The sequence below is a fragment of the Microtus oregoni genome, unplaced genomic scaffold (genome assembly GCF_018167655.1).
Source record: "Microtus oregoni isolate MIOR12 unplaced genomic scaffold, Mior012 000000F_ref0000247, whole genome shotgun sequence".
Lineage (NCBI taxonomy): Eukaryota > Metazoa > Chordata > Mammalia > Rodentia > Cricetidae > Microtus > Microtus oregoni.
This window is the reverse complement of record NW_024543059.1, coordinates 53597497-53611866: the sequence shown is the minus strand read 5'-3', so window position 1 is coordinate 53611866 and position 14370 is coordinate 53597497. Positions and strand designations below refer to the sequence as shown.

Genomic DNA, 14370 nt, shown 5'->3' with positions numbered 1-14370 from the left:
ACAGCTACCTCAGATCAGTTCATCCTACCACTCATGGCCTCTGAAAAATGATAATGGAGTCATCTTACAGCCTGTATCACCACTACCACATACCCCAAACCTCCAACCATAAAAACACCTTCAACCTGCACAGTGCTTTTCAGGCAACAGTGACGCCAGGCAGTTACTCTTCCTTCCGTCACTCACATGTTCTCCACACACCAGGGACACCAGCCTGCCTCCCATCTCATGCTGCTTTGCTTTTCCATGTTCATCCTTCTACTTAAAATGCCCTTTCTAAACCTAACACTCCCTGTGACCAACAAAAGTTATGTACTGCGCTATTACCTTCAATGTTACAGAACAATTATACTGTACCCTGAAGTTTTTAGTGTAAGATATTCTACCTTTTATTCTCCTAGCTTGTTACCTGCCTCACAGCAAATATTTACTGAGATTTGTGTTGTACCTTTCTATAAATTTTTTTTTTGCTTGAAGGAGTGAATTTAGAAATGTGCTTTTAGAGAAAGTAGACTTAAAGGAAACGCAAAACTAAGGAGAGATAGAAATAAAATATCACTGCTGGCTAAAGAATGCAACTACCCCCAAAACTTGAAAGAGACTTCACCCTATACCTAACACAGATGATATCGTTTCTAAATGTCAAATAGAAGACTACCGGAACCAAGAACTAGTAAGGGAAGTGGCACTTCATACAAGGTTGATGCAGCTCTGATAGTAGATTGTATATGAAATCATGATACACTTCATAAATGACAGAACGTTTCATGTAATCTAGACATGAAAATAACCTATATGTTATAAAACCCTCTAAAGAAGGCTTATAACTATGCTCAAGATTATTGAAAACGGGGGCTGGAGATGTGGCTCAGCAGTTAATAACACTGGCTGTTCTTTAAGCACTCAGGTTTGATTCCCAACACCGTTTGCCACTCCAGTTCCAGGATTCTGATGTCTTTTTCCAGGGGTATTGCACACATGTGGAACACAGACACATATTCAGGGAAAACAGCCATACACATTAAATTAAAAAATGAAAAATCTAAAAGATGACTTAAACCCAAGACTGCTCAGTAAATAAATGGCTAAACAAGTTACAATATGCCCCAATGGGCACTTGTCATCAGTAAAAGGCACAAGGATTCATTTCCTAATGAAAACGGCCATTCTCAAAAGGCTGTGTGCTATCCCATCTGTTGGATATTATGGAGGAAGCCACATGGGGAAGTAGGTCTGTGTCTGGCCAGCTGCAGTTGAGACCACAGCAAGGCAGTGTCTGGGGACAAGGGGACTCTCTGCTCACCTGATGTGGTGGCCAGACTCGTCTGTAAGTATGCTGGAATGTGTAATGCTGGGTACCACAGTTACTGTAAATAACACACGCTCCCTTTCTTTTCCATCTAGACCTGGGACTGCCTTATGATGTAGCGTTTATCTGTGGGACAAATTGCTAGGGTAGAAAAATGGGATGAAACACCATGACCAAAAACAACTTAAGGAAGGGTTTATTTTGGCGTACAGTTCCAGAGAGACTACATGTCCACAATGGTAGGGAAGGCACTGACAGATCACATTCAACCCACAGGCTCTAACATGTAAGGCCCAGCCTGTGTCACACTTCTCTAGCAGCTCCACATCCCCAGCAGTGCCACCAACCAGGGACCAAGTGTGCAGTGCAGGAGCCTATGGGGGACATTTCCCATTCAAAATATCACAAGTGGCTTGCCAAAACATTGTGGGCAGTTACAGTGACAGGCTGGACTGTGGGGTACTTATCTATACCATAGAAGGAAGCCACAGAAAATAGCAAAGACAGAAACCTTAAAACCAAGAAGGAACTGTTTCCTGGTATTAGCTGTACCTGTGATGTTGTAATGGTCTTCACTTCACTTGCTTTGTGGTATGTTTTTGCCACACGCAAAATAGCTTATGAAAAAGTAATTTTAAGAAATAACAAAATTAGTTTTATTTAAATATCTACATAAAAATAAAATGGATTGATTAGTTGGCTGAAAGTTTTGCAGCAAAAGCTTTAAATGACAAAAAATTCTTAGCTGTTTAGTGGGATTTAACCGAGGTTAAATAGCCTGGAGAATGTCTACTATTTCACCTACCGCTGGACCACGTCCCCCTCACCGCCCATTCCCGTGCTGCCTCTCCTGTCTTCTCTCTGCTAACACTCATCCCTCTCCAGTGCTCCCTTACAAAGCCACCACAAACCCAGATCATCTGGTTTTAGGAAAGTGTACATAAAATACATTGCAAATATTAATTAAAATGCAATTAATGGTAAAGTTCAAACATATTGATACTCTCTTTCAAAGACAGGGAAATAGGAAATATGCAAGTAATTAAACAAGATGTTGTATATAGCACATACATAATAGTGGTAATTTACTTCAAAACATCTGCATATCATTTGAATTATGACTTCTTTAATATATCTGGCTATTAAAGTTTCAATACTGAACTAAGCTTAATGAAGTCAAAATATATAACCAATAAATACTGTAAAATATCCACATAGTAAAAACTATAGGAATGCTGGGAAGATGGCTCAGCTGTTCAGAGTGCTTCTTGCTATTCCAGAGGTACTAAGTTAGAATCCTAGCACCACACAGGAGTTCACAGGCACCTGCTAACTCCAGCTCAAGGGGATCCAATGTCCTCTTCCAGCCTCTGCAGAAGCCACATACATGCGGCACACACTCATACAAACACAAGCACACACACACATAAACAAAGAAACCACAGCATAAGCAGTCTGTGAATAATTCTGCTGGCCAAACCCTTATGAAGATTGCAACTACTAAACCAACAGGTCAATGTGCACTCAAGTTCCAGGTACTTGGTTGTTAAAGAAAAAGAAGTCTACAGGGCAGATCTGTGAACTATGACTTCAGGAGAAATCACCCACTGAAATGGGACTGTAAAATGAGGTGGTGGTGAAGAGAAGAGCCCTTTCCAGTGAAGAAATAAATGACTGGCTGGTTTGCTCTTTTACAAAATAACAATGACCTTTGAAAACTGACGTGGTGTGGAAGCCACATGCCTGTGCAGACACTGTTATACAGAAGGATCCTGGTTGAGTGTGTACATCTTTCTTGTTTCCTCGGTATGTGTTCCTACATCGCTCACACTGTGCTAGATATTAAAAACAATGTCTGCACACATGCATATAAAGCACGGGGTGGATGCGGAGTTAGCGGACAGCCCGAAGGAGCAGACTCTCTCACTTCACCATATGGGTTCCAGCAACTGAACTCAGGTTGTCTGGGTTGGCAGAAGTGCCTTTACCAGTGAATCATCCTGCTGGCCTGAAATAAATAAAATTTAAGAAAAAAATGTTCCCTGGGAATACACAAAGGAGGCAGAGCAGTGCTGTCTCTCTGTTGCCTTTTATGTAAAAAGAGTGGTCAAAATTAAAAGCAGAAAGAGCAGCAAGTCACTGAAGACATTTTTGTCTCTACTCTGAACTGTAACTTCTAAGTGTACACTTAATGTGGGAGGTCACAAATGAAAACTAGTGAATGAGTTTTCTGACAAAAACTTTCCTTTTACCCAGTGTTGGTGGCACATGCCTTTAATCCCAGCACTTGGGAGGCAGAAGCATGGCCAGTTTGGTCTACAGAGTGAGTTCTAGGACAGCCAGGGCTAAACAGAGAAAACCTGTCTTGATAAACAAACAAAAAAGTAAATAAAGTAAAAAAAAACCAAAAACCTTTTCTTCAAGACCTGTCACTTTTAAAGGTATTCTAATGAGTGTTATCCATCTAGGGTGCATAGGTAAAAATTCTGAAGTTAATATACTGTAATTTTCAATTAAAATAGCAAACTGAGCAACTGCGACATAGGCACTGTGTAAGCAGTAAGCTGCTACTCCTCAGTCCCCTCAGGAAGGTCCGCAGCCCTGCTCTGGTCCTCTTCGTACTTCTTCTTGAGATTACTCAGGTGTGTCCGCAGCCTATCTGGTTCCAGTTGAGAGTTTCGAGCGGTCTGGACAAGCCTCGTGGCAAGATGGTACACAACTCTCCACCTGTCCATCTCTGGGGAGCTCCTTTGATTTTGCTGTTATTGAAACATACGAAATTAAAACAAATGTGTATTTAATTCATATTTTGGTATATCTTTTCTCCTTTCATAGAAATAGGAACTCAAGGCTTTCTCTCTCTCTCTCTCTCTCTCTCTCTCTCTCTGTCTCTCTCTCTCTCTCACACACACACTCCAGTGCTATCCTGGAGAATTAAATTCCACATGAACACTAACTACTTTCTGAAAGACTTATACCCTTGAAAATAATAAAGAAAATGTTGATAAATCAGTCATATTCATAAAATACCATAAAGTATAGAAAATCCTGCAGAGAGATGATCTGCAAACACTTTGTTTTAAAGGTGTGGAGCAACAGCACTGTTTATGGCTACACAGCAGCCATAATTTCAAATGTCACCAGGAAAAAGAGGAGTCATCAGAAAACCACTTGCCCACAGGATACAAAAACTGTTAGAGACTAACATAAAATATAGCCAGAGGAGTACAATATATTTTTTAAATGAACATAAATTGAAATATAAAATTATGACTAATTTTTAACAAATTATACTTAAGGGTATCCAAAAATAATTAAAACATATCATCTTACTATAGGACTTGGGAATGGAGCTAGAATTAAACTTATAATTTACATACTGACTAAGCTAGATAAAGATATCAACATTTTCACCAGGAGGTGGTAGCACACGCCTTTAATCCCAGCAGTTAGGAGGCAGAGGCAGGCAGATCTCTGGGAGTTTGAAGCCAGCCTGGTCTATAAGAGCTAGTTCCAGGACAGGCGATCATAGTAGCCATGGGAAGTTCTGTAAGGGAGACACACAACACTCAGAAAAGGCAATCTCATTTCCAGCTCAGATCAGGCAAAGCTTACATGAGATGGAGAATGTGGAGCCAATCTTCACTAGTAAAAGTGCCAAGAATGGAGGCTTCTGGGTAGAGAAAACAACTAAAGCAGACGTAGGAGAGACTGGGAACACAATCAGGGCAATTACAAGCGACACAAATGCAAATTATGTGAAACTGGTTGGTGTGGGATAACGGTGGCATAAACAAACAGAAAGGAGAACCTAAAGCAAAACTGGGCAGAGGGGAAATTCCTGAGCCACCCAGGATCCCAAGTGACCTTAAAGCAGCATTTTGTGAGATAATTACGAAGACTTTAGAGACTCAACTTCCACGTGATAAGCAGTGACTGACAGCTTCTGGTTAGGCATAATAATTATGCACGGGGAGACAGGCAGAAAGCGTATAGGAAGATTCAGCACAGGGATTAGCAAATGTCTTCATGAGACGGGCTTGTGAGGAAGGAGTCACATATGGCTACGGTGGGGACACTTGGAAGTGAGCAGACAGGAGGTCTCCTTAACAGACGAGAGTTCAAGTTTTGATTTAAAAATAGATGAATATATTATGGAGGGTTAGCAAGATGCCTCAACAGGAAAAGGTGTTTGTCACCAAGCCTGATGGTAACTCAACCCACATCACAGAGAAACCACTTCTGTCACTGTACTCTGACTACACACACACACACACACTCACACACACACTCAACCCACATCACAGAGAAACCCACTTCTGTTAGCTGTCTTCTGACTACACACACACACACACACACTCAAATACACACCGTTGCATATGCCCCCCCAAAGTACCACACACAAATAAATAGATATAATAATTTTTAAAATCATTTAAAAAGATATTAGAGGAAGTATGGAGAAAATACACATAGACTCAGTGTCAGCAGAACTGCAAACAGAGCTGTGGGAGAGACTGCTAACACTACAGATCACACAGAAAGGAGCTGGGGGAGAGACTGCTAACACTACAGATCACACAGAAAGGAGCTGGGGGAGAGACTGCTAACACTACAGATCACACAGAGAGGAGCTGGGGGAGAGACTGCTAACACTACAGATCACACAGAGAGGAGCTGGGGGAGAGACTGCTAACACTACAGATCACACAGAAAGGAGCTGGGGGAGAGACTGCTAACACTACAGATCACACAGAGAGGAGCTGGGGGAGAGACCGCTAACACTACAGATCACACAGAAAGGAGCTGGGGGAGAGACCGCTAACACTACAGATCACACAGAGAGGAGCTGGGGGAGAGACTGCTAACACTACAGATCACACAGAGAGGAGCTGGGGGAGAGACTGCTAACACTACAGATCACACAGAAAGGAGCTGGGCAAGCACCTTCCAGACTGAGGAAGAAACACCTTAGAGAAGAAGAGTGAGGGAAGCTGAAAGGCCCGCAAGAGTCAAACCTTCCAGGAAAATAAGCAACAGCTGTCAGCACAGAGCAGAGCCGAGTGCAAGGACCATGGTGTATGTGGGGGGAGGGGTTAGGCGGGGGGGGGGGTGCACAAGGACAGGTGACTTCTGATTGGTTGCAACTTAAAAGGAAGTTGAGTAAAGTGTTGACAAGTTTCAGGCGATTTTTGTGAAAATGCACTAAGCAAATTGGAAAAGAGGAAACTCAAGAAAACATGGAGGCAAAAGAGAAGCAACTAAGATAGTGGGTCTCAGTGGGGAACAAGAGTAAACATGTTACTGAAAAGTATTTGAAAAGCTGTTTCTCTAGAAAGATGGTATATGGGGAATATGGGAGGCACAACTAAGGGAGGTGCAAGGTGAGTGTCAGAACACTACAGGCTACACGGGAATTCCAACAACTCATGAGGATGATGGCAAGGTGGTTTTTTTTTTTCCTTTCAAGACAGGGTTTCTCTGTGTAGCTTTGGAGCCTGTCCTGGAACTAGCTCTTGTAGACCAGGCTGGCCTCGAACTCACAGAGATCCACCTGCCTCAGCCTCCCGAGTGTTGCCACCACTGCCTGGCGACTTTTAATGTACATCAGTAAATTATCTTCAGCAACTGAGCATCAAATGCTCAGAACAAATGGAAATGTCTTGACAAAGCTACCTAAGGAAGCCAGGTCAGTGAGCAGGAAGACATCCATTACACTGTAAGGCTAGAACATACGATCTACAGCCAGCGCACAGCATGAGCCAGCCTTGAACACTTCTGAACAGCACTAGGAAAGCTAAAGCCTGAGAGACTAGCGGCCAGCTGGTTGATGACTGGAGTCTGGCAACAACGTGGAAAGTGAAGAGTTAGGCAGGGAGAGCTTCTTCAGAATGAGAGCAACGTCCACACAGCTGAGGGAGGGATTCAGATGATGACTAGGCAAGTGAAGCCACAGGCAGTCCAGGAAATAACATTAAAAAAAGAAAGACAAACTTGGTGCTTTATATGCCTGCAAATCCCAGCACTTGGGGGGCTGAGGCAGAAGGACCTAGAGCTGTAGGCTACCCTCAGCTACCTTGCTGTCCCCAAACCAAACCAACAAAAATCTAAAGAAAAAAATAATTAAAAAAGAATGAAATACAGACAACTATTCTTGCAGAATATATCCAACACTGAATTTTTGAAGCACTATGAAACAAAGAAAGGTTTCAAATTTTAAATCAACATATGTGATGTTGATCTACTGTTTCTTAGGAATCCACTTAACTTCTATTAACATGTAAACTGAAGGCAAAATAACCCTTCTATAACCTATCATTTAAAAATAGGAATATTTACTTTATAAAGAAAAATGAGGTTTTAATCTGTGACAGCGGGCAGAAGAGCTTTGAAAGTAAAACCTTCCATGTTGCAGGCTGCTTTTTAGATGCACATTTCAAACAGATTGACTTTCTCAAAATACAGCGAGCAGCAATTACTTACAGGAACAGAATTTGTCTGTTACTAGTTGATCTGCTAGGAAAAGTTATAACAATCTAATCTTTAGAATAACTTAAAGCGAGGGAAACAATCAACTCTATCCTTTGGTGACTGTATTCTCTGCCTGTGATCCATCTTTCCTCTTCACCTAATGCTCCCCTTCCCTGTGCATGCTAACTATGCTTAGCACACATTTGCTTACACGCACACACACGCAAGGGATAGGCTGGAGTCAGTGTGTGAACACTAAGAGTGAGTATAGCACTCATGATGTCGGATCACTACGGAGAGTCACGGGGTATGCACAGACCTTGGGTCTGGGAAGGGCTTACTAGAGCGGCTACATCTATTGCATGCAAGTTCTTTACAATAAAGTGTGCCTTATAGTAAGGAAATGTAAAGTCTTTAGCAGTCTTGTCTGTCTATCTCTATCTATCTATCTATCTATCTATCTATCTATCTATCTACTTATTCTATGTACATAATGTACATATTTTACTTATTTATTTATTACCAAAATTTGCTTTGTAATTTGTGTTGTGATCTCTCTGGCATCCAAGACAATCGATGGTGGAAGTGAGGAGGCCTCTGCAGCTTTTAATCCTAAAATTACAGAAAACAGACTTTAGATCACTTCTGTCTAGTCTCAGCTGTGTGCTCTGAAATCTAGCAGACCAAAATTCCCCCATGACTGCCTTGCACAAATCCCAAATGCCAGCTACCTGCCCTCGTCCGTGCAGAGGCCGTTTCAGAGGCTTCCGATGTGTGTCAACACTTTACTATCTCTACAGTTTTAACAAGTAACAGAAGCTGCTCATATGTTCACGGAGACATTACTTACTGCTAGGCTTACTGAAAGAGTTGCTAACATGCGACAATTTACTGGATCGTGATGACTCCATACACATGGTAAATCATCCCTTTCTCCTTCAATTTCATAGGTAATGGAACTGACAATAACAAGGATTACACATTTGATGCTAGGAAGCTGGCCAGTTCAGTTCCCACTTTAAATAGTAAAGCAGCCTTTTCTCTTTCTCACGAAGTCACATCCACAGGTGAAAATGAATTTTGGAGAGTTCAATGTATGGGTAAGTGGAGATTTCCAGAACCTGGAAATGTGCGTGCTACACCATGATTTACACAGAAAGTAGCTGACAGGGGGTTGAGAATACCATGGTTTGGTATATTCCACTTTAAGATTTTTAAATTTAATTATAAAATACCCTGAAACTGAAAACAAAATGGCTGTGCCAATGAGTGTGTAGGAAATACAATATTTTCAATTATATAATTTATAAATATAAACTGTTATCCTGGGGCTGGAGAGATGGCTCAGTAGTTAGAGCACTGTCTGCTCTGCCAGAGGACTGAGGCTCAGTTCCCAGCCCCCATATGGTGGTTTACAACTGTCTTTAGCTCCAGTCCCAGAGGACCCGACACTCTCTTCTGGCCACCATGTAAACCAGCCACTCAGAAAGTACATACACATACATGCAGGTAGAACACTCATATACATAAAATAAAATCTTTTTTTAAAACTGTTATACTTCCTAACAAGCTGATATGTCTAGGGCTTTCATACATACCAGAATTCTATGGTTACTGGTTCAGTTCAGTTGATATAAACATAAACCAAGGAGAATAAACTATATAATCTAAGTTTGACAAAGAAATTAGAGCCTTAGAAAGCACATAAACTCTGGGAAGGATGAGTGACAGCCAAATAGATGAAAGGGGTTTCCCTAAGGGACAGCACTGTTTTCACATCTGCATGGAAGTTCTATATGCAATACCATAGTTCTTTTCTTCTGTGAGTCCCCTGGAAAGTTTGTACGTATACAAAATTGCATCTTTATTTCTTGAGGTATTCTTTACATGCTGAACTTCAAAATGCATGTTTTCTACATTCAGATACAGGGTGTCTATGTGACACAGCTCCAGGAAGTGGGTTGTGAAGAGTGTGAATGCCTAGAACATAAAGCAGACTGAGTATCAGCACGTTAAAATTATCTAGAAAATCCTATTTTAGCTACTTAAACATAACACATTAGCTTAACTTTCCAACTAGCTTCGCAACAACATAGGAATGAAACCACACTCTTGGAGACTGGGTTTTGAAGTTTACATCCAATGAAGACTAACTCTCTTTGTGCGTGCACAGCATGTCACGGGAAAGAGATGCGGGTGGCCAGAGATAAAGCTACTGAGGGAGGTGGCCACTTACTGGGAGGAATCACAGCTCTCCTGCCCACTTACTCACAGAACTATATCCTTCACATTTCACAAATGTCACACTGAGCCCACTCCTATAAGGGGTATTGCAACATGGTATTAATCAGTTATGTTAGGTATCTAAACTTTCAAAGATTTAATTTTGTGTTTGTTTTTCTTGTTTTCTTTCTTGGTGCTAGGGATTAAATTCCCTAAATTTTTCAGTTTTACTAAGAAAGGAGAGATGAATGACTGGATTTTAAGTTACCATACATGAGAAACTAACAGAAGATTGGTTAAAATTTAAATATTAACTTGCCTGAAATCCGGGCACTAGAGAGGCTAAAGCAGGAGGACTGCTGAGTTTGGGGACCAATTTGGGCTACACAGAGAATAACAGGCCATCTAGTAGGTAGGACTGTATAGCAAGATTCTGTCTGAAAAGAAGGCCAATTAAATATTTGGCTGGCAAAATTTATCAACCAAAGATAATAGCAAAGAAAGGAAAAATTTGATGTATGATTAAGCATGGAAAGTCTCCAAAATCCATGACCTGTGGTTTGGGTTCTGCTGGGGTGTGTCCTGCACAGGGGAACTGCTGGCCCCTGAGCCTCCATGTGGCACCACAGGGATATAGGGGACTTTTAAGAGGAGGGGGTTAGTGAGAGGTCCTGAGCACAGCTCTTGGGAGGAGTCAATCTGGGGGAGCAAGTCTCAAGGGAGGGGCACTGATAAAAAAGCAAGACTGGTGACTAATTGGCCTCTACATGGCTTAGAAGTCGACGGCTATTTGAAAATAATGTCCTTAAAAATTATGCATCAAGGTTGCAGGTGCTGCTCTGTGGCAGAGGACCTGGGGACCATGGTCCAGGCACAGAATTAGATCCTTATCAGCACACACGCACACCCAACAACAAACAACAACACCGACAACAAAACTTTATAAACTCTTTTAGGTTATTCAATACAAAAATGACTTTTTATGGGCCTATAGATTGCAAGCATTGTGCTAGGCACCAAGCATTGGCTCTAGATTAGAAAACAAACCACAAGCATCTTAAAAGTAACAAGCAACACAAGCGTCTAAGTTTCTACTAAAAAAGTATATTTTAAAGTGTTGTGGAAGATAAGTATCATTTTTAAAGAAAATCTCAATCCTTAAGATTTTACCAATAAAGACTCAGAAGCCAGATGCTGGGGTGAAAGCCTGCTGGCTCAGAGAGGCAGAGAAAAGCACCCCTGACTTCCCTCCCCTGCCAGTGTCTTAGAAGCCTCCCCTCTCTGCTACCATCTCAAGTCTCCAAGTCAAAGTCCCTCCTTTCTACTTCCTGTGCCTCTCTATCCGTCCTCCTGACTCCCTCTCATTCTCTATGGTTTTTCTTAGTAATCTAAAGTTCACTCCCTGTCAACTGGTTGCTGGCTCTGCCTCTTGACTTTACTTAATCCTGTTTACAATAATCAAGCTGAAAGCTCTGAGATTAAAAGTGTGTGTTAGGGTCGAGACACACCACAACTAGAAACAGGTTTTTCCAGTAAATAACAAAATCTCCTGGTTCACAGTGCGATCAAATATCCTGCAATAGAGAACTACTCTTAGGTGTTGCAGAATATCACAGAAATGGGTACTGTATCCGTTAGGGGCCTTGAAAGAGTCAGAACCACAGAGCCCACGTATGTGTGCTCATGTGTGCTCATGTGTGCTTACTGTGCTCATGTGTGCTCATGTGTGCTCACTGTGCTCATGTGTGCTCATGTGTGCTCACTGTGCTCGTGTGCTCATTGTACTCATGTGTGCTCACTGTGCTCATGTGTGCTCACTGTGCTCATGTGTGCTCACTGTGCTCATGTATGCTCATTGTGCTCATGTGTGCTCATTGTGCTCATGTGTGCTCACTGTGCTCATGTGTGCTCACTGTGCTCATGTGTGCTCACTGTGCTCATTGTGCTCATGTGTGCTCATTGTGCTCATGTGTGCTCATGTGTGCTCATTGTGCTCATGTGTGCTCATTGTGTTCATGTGTGCTCATGTGTGCTCATGTGTGCTCATTGTGCTCATGTGTGCTCATTGTGCTCATGTGTGCTCATTGTGCTCATGTGTGCTCATTGTGCTCATGTGTGCTCATTGTGCTCATGTGTGCTCATGTGTGCTCACTGTGCTCATGTGTGCTCACTGTGCTCATGTGTGCTCATTGTGCTCATGTGTGCTCATTGTGCTCATGTGTGCTCATTGTGCTCATGTGTGCTTATTGTGCTCATGTGTGCTCACTGTGCTCATGTGTGCTCACTGTGCTCATGTATGCTCATTGTGCTCATGTGTGCTCATTGTGCTCATGTGTGCTCATGTGTGCTCACTGTGCTCATGTGTGCTCACTGTGCTCATGTGTGCTCATTGTGCTCATGTGTGCTCACTGTGCTCATGTGTGCTCACTGTGCTCATGTGTGCTCACTGTGCTCATGTATGCTCACTGTGCTCATGTGTGCTCATTGTGCTCATGTGTGCTCATGTGTGCTCACTGTGCTCATGCACACATGCTCATTACAGAGACTTGGTTCATGGCCACAGCGGCTAACAAGTTCTGTAACCAGCAGTTGGTAAGCTAAAGACTTGGGAGTTGTGATGTCACCAGGCTTCAATTTGGATATGACGTGTAGAGTGTGTTGTAGACTAGCAGCAGGCCAGATGAGTTCCTCAGTGCTGGGAGAGTCAGGCTTTGAGATCTGCTCAGGCTCTCAGGACTGCACAAGGCCCGTGCCCATCCTCTACAGTTCAGACGCTCACTTCTGGAAACACCCCACAGACATTCTCCAAATAATGTCCAGGCAATTGTCCAGCATTTGTGGTTAGTCAGACTGATTCAAACAAATACCATCCCAAATGCTGATTTGCTTTTTGTCTTAAGTATATACATGCATCTTGTTCACATATATAAAATACTGTGTATTGACATCACTTCTGACTTGTCACAGCTTTATTTAAACTAGAATAGCTCCACATTTTTTACAGTTTATAACTGGTGAGCTCTTATTTAAGATAAAAAAACCTCCTTATGGACATTTTAGGATATATTAATCATGATAATGTGTTTTTTATATTTCTCATATCTGTGTATATTTTGAGTGATCATCTAAGAAATAATTCCCCAAATTAACTTGATAATGGAGCAAAATTAATTTTTGTAGCTTTTTTTGCAAAATTAATTTTTACATAATTTGTGAAAACCTCTTTTCTCTAAAGGATGTTGTTTTCTTTCGGTAGGTAATGTATATTTCCTGTGTATTACCTAACATGTTCAGTTCCATATGTTCTTCTTTGATGTCACAGACATTATTATATGTGGAAACAACTCTGAAAATATCTTCATATTTTGCTATTCAGTTTGATTAAATAAAAGTCAACTGACTTTTGCATTATTTGTAATTCTCAATTTTACTCCTTGTCTGTATCATGTATACACAACAGTAATTATTTCTACTTTCAATACAAATAAAACAAAAATGCTGTGTGCATTTTCTAGCCAAAATTGTTGATAAGGCTATCTGCAGGTGCTGACAAGATCCAATCATGTTCCAAGTATGACACTCGGTTTAGAACGAACAGGGAGGCAAACCTTTATGCTCAGCAGATGCTCACAGACCGCGTAAGAGACTCCAATGCCTTCTTCTGTATTAGTGCCTCTGCCAAGCTCATCAATTAATATGAGTGACTTGTCATTAGCATTATGCAGAATATATGCTATCTGGAAGACATAATTTTAATACTATTCATTGTAACCAACCTGATGCCAATCTTCTAAAAAAGAAGCGAAATTGGTCTCTTTATTAGTACATCTATTTGAAATGTATTTTAATAGAGAAATCCTGCTGAGCAGAAAATAACACACTGCTTTTCTTTCAGAAAATCTCATCACTAATAATTCCACCCAAATAACCCATATGTAAAGGCAGACATCTACATATGTATGAGATAACAAAACAATGGCATCCACAACCAGTGAATTAAATGCTTAACTAAAACACAAAGTGGTCATTTTCTTCTCCACAAATGACCAAGCACTACCATAAAATGTTGAAAACCAATTCAAAACTTATTTACTCCAAAACTTACTTAGATTTGCTAAAAACAGAACAAGTACTAAGAAAAATACACTGATTTAAATAATTTAAATCCATGACCAACAAACAATAAAACTTAAATTGATAGAAATCTTTCTGGAGAATATCATCCTCTTTCTAAAATACAGAATTCCACTTCGTCATATTATAGCGTAGTAGCTTTTTATGGAACAAGGGATCTAGTCAAGAGACACACTTCCTGGACAGTGGCACATAGCTATGATGACAGCACTTGGAAAGGCAGAGGCAAGTGG

At 41.2% G+C, this 14370-nt stretch overlaps 1 protein-coding gene across 1 annotated transcript in view; it reads right to left on the bottom strand.

The window, feature by feature from the left end:
* Positions 1-3876: 3876 nt before the first annotated feature.
* Msh4 (mutS homolog 4) overlaps positions 3877-14370 on the bottom strand; it is a 43583-nt gene continuing 33089 nt past the window's right edge. Inside the window, exons 16-19 of the mRNA XM_041658360.1 lie at positions 13612-13740; positions 9586-9760; positions 8304-8392; positions 3877-4068 (exon numbers count right to left, since the gene is read on the bottom strand). Coding sequence (XP_041514294.1) covers positions 3877-4068; positions 8304-8392; positions 9586-9760; positions 13612-13740 — 585 coding nt within the window. The remainder of the gene's footprint in view (positions 4069-8303; positions 8393-9585; positions 9761-13611; positions 13741-14370) is intronic.